This window comes from Ochotona princeps, chromosome 17 (assembly GCF_030435755.1).
Source record: "Ochotona princeps isolate mOchPri1 chromosome 17, mOchPri1.hap1, whole genome shotgun sequence".
Lineage (NCBI taxonomy): Eukaryota > Metazoa > Chordata > Mammalia > Lagomorpha > Ochotonidae > Ochotona > Ochotona princeps.
The window spans coordinates 27,317,812-27,326,006 of NC_080848.1; the positions used below are offsets into that span (position 1 = coordinate 27,317,812).

Genomic DNA, 8,195 nt, shown 5'->3' on the forward strand with positions numbered 1-8,195 from the left:
ACAGAGTTACTAACTCTTCTACGTTGTCCACATTCATTTGAAAAATGCTAGCTGAAAAGTTTTGTTTTAGAATAATTGTGGGGCCCAGCAGCGTGGCCTAGCGGCTGAAGGCCTCGCCTTGAACGCCCCGGGATCCCATGTGGGCGCCGGTTCTGATCCCGGTGGCTCTGCTTCCCATCCAGCTCCCTGCTTGTGGTCTGGGAAAGCAGTTGAGGACGGCCCAAGGCCTTGGGACTCTGCACCCTCGTGGGAGACCCGAGGAGGTTCCAGGTTCCCCGCTTCGGCTTGGCGCAGCACCGGCCGTGGCAGTTATTTGGGGAGTGAATCATTGGACGGAGGATCTTCCTCTCTGTCTCTGCTCCTCTCTGTTTATCTGCCTTTGCAATAAAAATAATGAATAAATCTTAAAAAAAAAGAATAATTGTGAAATGTAGACTTATGAAATAACTAAGAATTAGTATTTTATTCTGACAAAGGTAATTATGAAGCTTGTTAAGATTGTCCCTAATTGTTTTATAATGTAATAGTACTTTATAACACACTGTATTGGCTTTATTTATTTAATATAGACCTGGCGTGGACGATCCATGAGGTTTATCCTCTTCATTTGTAGCACTTGATAAGTTTACTGAAAACTAGTATCTTTCTTATTGGTTCCTTTAAAACACTTAGATGACCAATCTTTCTTTTAAATGTTTTTAAGTCATATTTGTATATTGTTTTCATGATGCAGCCTCAGGGATTTAGAGATGCTGTTGCTACTACATGTTCATTGAAAACAGAAGGTTCATTGAATTCACGGAAACGGTCACGAGAACCAGGGGAAGAACAGTAACCCAGAAACTAATCTCAAAGAAGAATGTATTGATGCTGTGAAACTCAGTTTCTACTAGTAGTAGACTGATTATTTTAAAATAGAAACACATACTGTGGAATCAATGAATCAAGATTATCTAGAGTGAATGGGAAAAATAGCCAAGAAATAGGAGTTTGAAAAGTTTTATTAAAATTAAGTTTTACAAAGCAGTGTTTTATGATTATGTTTTTCTGTTGACATTTTCCGTAACAGTAGAGAAGATGTAAATATTGTGTTTGGTGGCTTATTTCATTGGCTAATCTCAGTTTCTTACTCAGACCTTTTCCTTCTCTTCCTAGTTACCGAGAACATTCCAAAAAAAATCCTATTTTTATATTTTTTTGTATTCTTTGTAAATGTAGACTTAACAGTTCTAAAAAAATGACCTATTTGAAGTATTGCAAAGAGAAACTGGCGCTGTCAGTGTGTCATGTTCAGTTTTGTGGGTAGAATATTTTTTGATGCCCTCAGTGATTTTAGTGGACCTCAATACTAATCTCTAAGCCATTACTTTAATTTTTTAGGTTAGTTTGTAATATTAAAGAGAGAACTTTGAAACTGTAATATAGAGATTATTTGGAATGTATGTCTTCCAGAATAGTCACACTGACAATTATTTATTTCTGCATTTTTTAAACATAGTGGAGTACATTCTAGACTGTTGATATTTTCTTTGGAAATGTGTTGACATTTTTTCTTTGAAAACCTTTTTTTTCTGCTTCAATAAATTGAAAATTTTTGAATGATTTTTAAATAATCTAAAAATATTTTGGGACTCCAAATATTCTGAATTCATTCACAAACTGCTTTGGTTTCCTTTGGCAGTGGGAATTGGGGAATATATAAATAATTGATTATTCTGTACTGTGACAATCATATCTTTTACATTTTAGTGTTAGGCAGTATTTCTTGTCCAGTACTGAACATTGGTGTATAAATTTTCTTCAATATAACCATTCTTAATTAATTACACATAGAATAGCCACAGTACCAAGAGTTTTGAGAGTGAAAGCAGTTTTTATGACAGTTTCAGTAGACGTAAAGCAGGGATGCCTAGGAAAATCAAACATAGGGTCATTCTAACTGCATAAGAACAATTTCAGTGGTTCGGGCCTTGGGTTTGGGGGCAAGTGCTGCTCCTCACAGTGTGGCGGCTGTGGGGGGTGCCCCTGCCGGCTCGGACCCAATGCTGGGGGCTCATGCCAAAGACACTGCCGCAAGGCAGTGAACGAGTCCTCGGCCTCACCCAGGGCGGCCAGTGCACCATGTAGTGCCAGGTTTTGCCTGCTGGCCACCCGGCGGCAAATTCTGGGGTTTTTTAAGATATGTTTGCTGCCTGGGGACACCCATGACTAAGTCCAATTTTAGTGTAGGTGAGTAGTGAATCTTGGGTGATTCCCAGTGACAGGGTCATGGAAGTTTTAGGCATGCATGGGGACTGAGACCTGGTGGTTTGGAGGGAAGTACCCAGGAGACAATTACGGTTAGTCAGATACACCAACCCAATTCGGAATACAGAAATGGCTTGTTTGCCTAGAACATCACTGATCGTCACACACCAGCCCACACCAATACTATGGATGGGGGCCTCTTTGGCAGTGATGGGTACCATTATCCAACTGTTTGGTGGAGTGGTGGAGTGGTCACATTTGGCAGGGTCAAGACTATATCCAGCACGTGAGAGAACTTGGTCTGGGGGTAGACTGTATGGGGTTGAGTGGGCCCAACCCTGTGAAAATACAAGTTCCCCTAGTTCGACACCCTAACAGGGTTGAGGTTCCCACGAAGGGGCGCGTGTGCTGCAATGGGGGCTGCATTCTATCTAGGAAACAGTTGTGGTCACCCAAGGCACTAGTGTGGGCTGGGATTGAATGCACCAAGCCAGTTCAGACCCCAACACCATCTGGTGTCATGGAGAACCAGGGTAGATATGGGACTGACTAGGCTGGGTCTCAACCCCCTACTGAGCCATGTGTGCGCTCTATGTGGGTATGGATGAGCCATGGCTGGACCGAAACATCCAACAACAAGAACCAGAATGGGTTGAAAGCCAGTCAGGAAAAGCCACTGTTCCTGCTAGGTCAGGAGGTGAACTGAGTAGGGTTGGCTCAAGGACCCCCTGGTATGCGCAAAATCTGGCATTGGGAGGGGTTCTGATGGAGGAGCCTGGGCAACTCCTCTGGCAGGACACAGTCCCTGCAGGTAAGCACAAGAAGCATGATAGGAAACAGCCCAGAATAGGCCATGGAAAGTTTCCCACTGGCACACATTCGGCATGGGTCAGGGGCAGACCAGGCTGAATCAGTTCATGTCATCCACTGGCAAATCCGAACACCAGAACAGAGTGTGGGTTGAGCCGGGCTTGGTTGTGGCAAAACCAGTACACATTATGGAATGCCAGGGTGAGGTTGCCTGTACTGGATTTGACTGCAGCACCCAACCAGCACACGTGAGATCCAGGAAGGGAGGGACAGAGCTGGCAGGAGGATTAAGGGGCTGGTCCCCTCGCCGGACAGCTACTCCCACTGGAGAGCGTGGGCTGGGATGAGGACAGACGAGACTAAGCAAGGCTACAACACCTGTGTGCTGCATGTGGACTGATCAGGGAAAAGCCAGGCTGGGCTGATTATTCCTGTGGGTGCAAGCATAAATTAGAGTGGGTGAGGGATGTTTGGGCTTGGCCGCAGCATCAGCTAGCAGAAACTGGCACTGGGGACTAATTCTGTCAAGACAAACCACAGAACCACCTAAAGAGTGCATAAACCGGGACTGAGAGAGATCTGGGAGGGAAAAAGTGGGTTCCTCCTTCCTGGGTCACTAGTCCCACGGGAGGGCATGAAAACTAGGACGGGGCTGGGGTGGCTAGATAGAGAGGCACTCAACAACATCCGTGAGGGCTGGATGGTTGAGTTGGTTAGATGCAACTAAGCTTTAATACCCATTGACAAGTACAAGAGCCAAATGGGATGGGGGACAGACTGGTCTACTGCTACACATACTGGCAAACCAGGTTAGGGTGTGGGCCTGATGGGGGTTATTGTGGGTCGCCCCGACTGGGCTGCAGCTCCCACTGGTTGATGTAAGGGCCGAGTATGTGCTGGGCAGAACCAGACTGGACTGCAACACCCATTGGTTCCAGTGCAACTCGGGACTGAAAACAGAACCAACACAGCAATTGCAACCACCAGCTGATCGGGGTGATGGACTGTGCCAGGCCCTGTGCTTGCTAGAACATACAAGAATCTGGTCTGGGAATACCTCAAGGTTTCTTTGGAGATCTCCCCAATCGAACTGCTGGACTCAGAACTCTAACCAAGAAAAGACAGAAGACAGAACAGGTCAATCATTCATCTCAGCTATATGTTGGCAGCGAAATATGGGGCAAACAGAGACTTTATAATGGACCATATCAATCAGTGGACGACCTCATTGAGCGAAACTGGCAGCGTTTCATAACTGGAGAACTATTAAAACCACTTGAGCAAATATCTCAGAGCATGCCCCACATCCGGGACTTGGGGTGGGCGGGAAACCGGGTGGGGCTTCTCCCTCAATATCCCTCTTTATCTCAGATACATGATGGAAATAATATGGACATAATAGTATTACCCACTTCCCTATACCCCCTGAACCTTTTTTTTTAACCACAATTAACTATGTAAAGATTGTCAACAATAATACAATAAAATTTTTTTTAAAAAAACAATTTCAGTGTAGCATGTAGCAGTAGAATGTAGCATGACTGATTATACCTGTCTTGTGTTTGAGGACTTCAAAGAATCACTTTTTTTTAAGATTTATTTATTTTTATTTGGAAGTCAGATTTACAGAGTAGGAGAGACAGAGAAGACCTTCTGTCTACTACTTCACTCCCAGAATGGGTCTTGCTAAGTCAATCTGAAGCCAGGAGCATCTGTGGATACAGGGTTCCAAGATTTTGGGCCATCCTCTACTACTTTGCCAGCTCATAAGCAGGGAGCTGGATGGGAAGATTTTTCTAAAAAATAAAGTGTAACACCTGTATTTTTTTAATATAATTTATTTTTATTATTTTTATTTAAAAGTCGGATATACATAGAGGAGTAGATGGAGAAAGATCTTCCATCTGGTGATTCATTCTCCAAGCAGCCGCAACGGCCAGAGTTGCACTGATAGTAGGCCAGGAACCCAGAGCTGCTTCTAGATCTCCTGGGCTTCTACAGGGTCCAAAGGCTTTGGGCTATCCTCGACTGCTTTCCCAGGCCACAAGCAGGGAGCTGGATGGGAAGTGGGGCCACCAGAGTTAGAATGGTGCCTATATGGGATCCTGGCGTGTGCAAGGCAAGGACTTCAGCTGCTAGGCTACCATGCCAGGCCCAACACTTGTACTTTAAAATACCGAATCCTGGGCCCAGCGCAGTAGCCTAGCGGCTACTCAACCTTGCACACACTGGGATCCTTTTTTTTTTTTTTTTTTTTTTGGACAATCTTTACATAGTTAATTAGGGTAAAAAGGTTCAAGGGCTACAGGAAAGTGGGTAAGACCAATTGGGCCCGGCGTGAAAGTGTAGTGGTTAAAGTCCTCGCCTTGAATGCACTGGCATCCCATATGGGGGCCAGTTCTAATCCCGGCAGCTCCACTTCCCATTCAGCTCCCTGCTTGTGGCCTGGGAAAGCAGTCAAGGACGGCCCAAAGCTTTGGGACCCTGCACCCGTGTGGTAGACCTAAAGGAAGTTCCTGGCTCCCGGCTCGGTGCAGCACCGGCCGTTGTGGTCACTTGGGGAGTGAATCATTGGACGGAAGATCTTCCTCTCTGTCTTTCCTCCTCTCTGTATATCTGACTTTATAATAAAAATAAAAATAAATCTTAAAAAAATATTTATTTATATATTTTTTATTGGAAAGATAAGTATACAGAGGAAAGACAGAAAGATCTTCCAATGATGGTTCACTCCCTGATGGGCTGCAACAGCTGAAGCTGAGCCGATCCGAAGCCAAGGGCCTGTAGCTTCCTTCAGGACTCCCATGCAGGTGCAGGGTCCAAAAGCTTTGGGCCGTCCTCGACTGCTTTCCCAGGCCACAAGCAGGGAGCTGGATGGGAAGTGGAGCTGCCGGGATTAGAACTGGCCCCCATATGGGATCCCGGGGCGTTCAAGGTGAAGACCTTAGCCGCTAGGCCGCCACGCCAGGCCCTATAAATAAATCTTTACAAAATAATAATAATAATTGCAGAATGCTGAAAATAGATATGACTCAGTGTTTCTGCTTGCAACTTTCAAAATTACGTCTGAGAATCTTCAATTTTTTATTGGTGGAAATATTTTTCTATAAAAATAATGCACATACGGGCCTGACCTGATGGCCCAAGTGGCTAATTCTTCCCTTGCAAGTGGCAGGATCCAATGTGAATGTTATTCATGCCCTGGCTACTCCACTTCCTGTCTGGCTCTCTGCTTATGGTCTGGGGAAAGCGGTGTAGAATGGGTCAAAGCCGTGGAACCTATACCCACATGGGAGACCCAGTGAAGCTCTTGGCTTTGGATTGGCTTAGTTCTGGACATTTGAGCCACTTGGGATAGTGAGCCAGTGAATGGAAGATCTTTGACTCCATAAATCTGCCCTTCCAATAAAAATAGAATTGTTCAAAAAAATACACACTTACTATATAACTTACTCTTCTCAGGCTGCCTTAATGTAATGCCACAGACTGGGTAGCTTCAACAGTGAAAACTGATTTCAGATGTTACTCCTAAGACCTCATCAACCTTGATTATCTCCAAAAAGCCCTTTCCACAAATACAGTAATATCTGGGGTTAAAGTTTTGACATATTGACACAGTTCAATTCATAGCGCCAGAGCAAATGTCAAAATTTTTATATATACAAACACACACACAGAGCTTCTTCTGGATCTCCTGGGCTTGTACAGGGTTCCAAGGCTTTGGGCCATCCTCAACTGCTTTCCCAGGCCACAGGCCGGGCGCTGGATGGGAAGTGGAGCTGCCAGGATTAGAACCAGTGCCCATATGGGATCCTGGCACATTCAAGGTGAGAACGTTAGCTGCTAGGCCACTGGGCCAGACCCGTGCTATCTTTTTAAATGATCATTTGTAAATGATCATTCTATTCCATATGAAGAAACGTTTCTTAGTATTTTGGAAGCTTTGATTTAAAAAGTGTATTTCTTATTCAGTTAATGCAATACAAATAAATACATTGTTTTTCTCTCCCTAAATATTAATCTGTTTTCCTTCCTTCCTCCCTCCCTCCTCTTTCTTTCTTAACATTATCTGTTACTTGGTTTTAATTCATTATGTGAGATGATTTAGAACCATGATGGCTCAATGGCTAAATTGTCACCTTGCAAGTGCTAGGATCCCATATGGACACTGGTTTGTGTCCCAGCTGCTCCACTTCCCATCCAGCTCCCTGGTTATGGCCTGGGAAAGCAGTGGAGGATGGCCCAAAGCCTTGGGACCCTGCACTGGTGTAGGAGACCTAAGAAGCTCCTGGCTCCTGGCTTCAAGTCGTCCCAGCTCTGGCCATTGCAGCCATTTGGGGAGTGAGCCAGCGAATGGAAGATCTTTCTGCCTCTCCTTTTGTCATAAATCTGACTTGCCTTTTCAATTAAAGAATAAATCTTAAATAGATTCATTACGAGATATATCTACTATCCCCAGTTTATATGAGCTTGCCACCTAATGTTAGATCACTAAAATTGTTTAAAGACATACTTCCTGATAGATGGTGACTTCATCCAGATTTTTACATTGCCTTTTCTCTGTCTCATGCCATTGCTGTGATTATTTCTGCAAGTCATGTACATTAATTTTTCTGGCATGCATAAAAGCCATTTACTTCCAAAGTCTTTTTCCATTTTTCACTCTGACTTGGCCAGATAGTACAACAAAAGCCATTAATATAGCTTACTTTAAAAAACTCATTTTAGAAGGAAGAAGACAACTAGTGGTTCAAAGTTTGCTTTGCTTTAAAAAACACTTTTACTCCAGTGTACTTGGGAACTAAATTTGAGTCCAGGTAACTTCTTGGTTTATTTTTAAAATTTGATTTACTGAAAGGAGAGAGACAAAGACAAAGAAAAAAGATCCCCTTTCAGATTGTTCACTCCCCAAATGGCCACAATGGCCAGGGCTGGGCCAAGGAGCTAGGAACTCCATCTTAATCTCCCACAGGAGTAGCAAGGGCCCAAGTTCTCCAGCCATGTGCTTCCTTCTCAGGCACGCTGGCAGGGAGCTAGATCAGAAACACAGCATCTGGCACTCTGATCTTGGATGATGGCATTGCAAGCAGCAACCTTATACACTGTACCACAACAGCAGACCCCCAAGTAAGTTACTA

General features: G+C 44.2%; 1 protein-coding gene across 1 annotated transcript in view; it reads left to right on the plus strand.

Moving 5' to 3' along the window:
- The window catches only part of RAD51C (RAD51 paralog C), a 41,402-nt gene extending 40,459 nt beyond the window's left edge, over window positions 1-943 (plus strand). The window contains exon 9 of the mRNA XM_058676086.1: window positions 734-943. Coding sequence (XP_058532069.1) covers window positions 734-835 — 102 coding nt within the window. The 3' untranslated portion in view covers window positions 836-943. The remainder of the gene's footprint in view (window positions 1-733) is intronic.
- The last annotated feature ends 7,252 nt before the right edge of the window (window positions 944-8,195 follow it).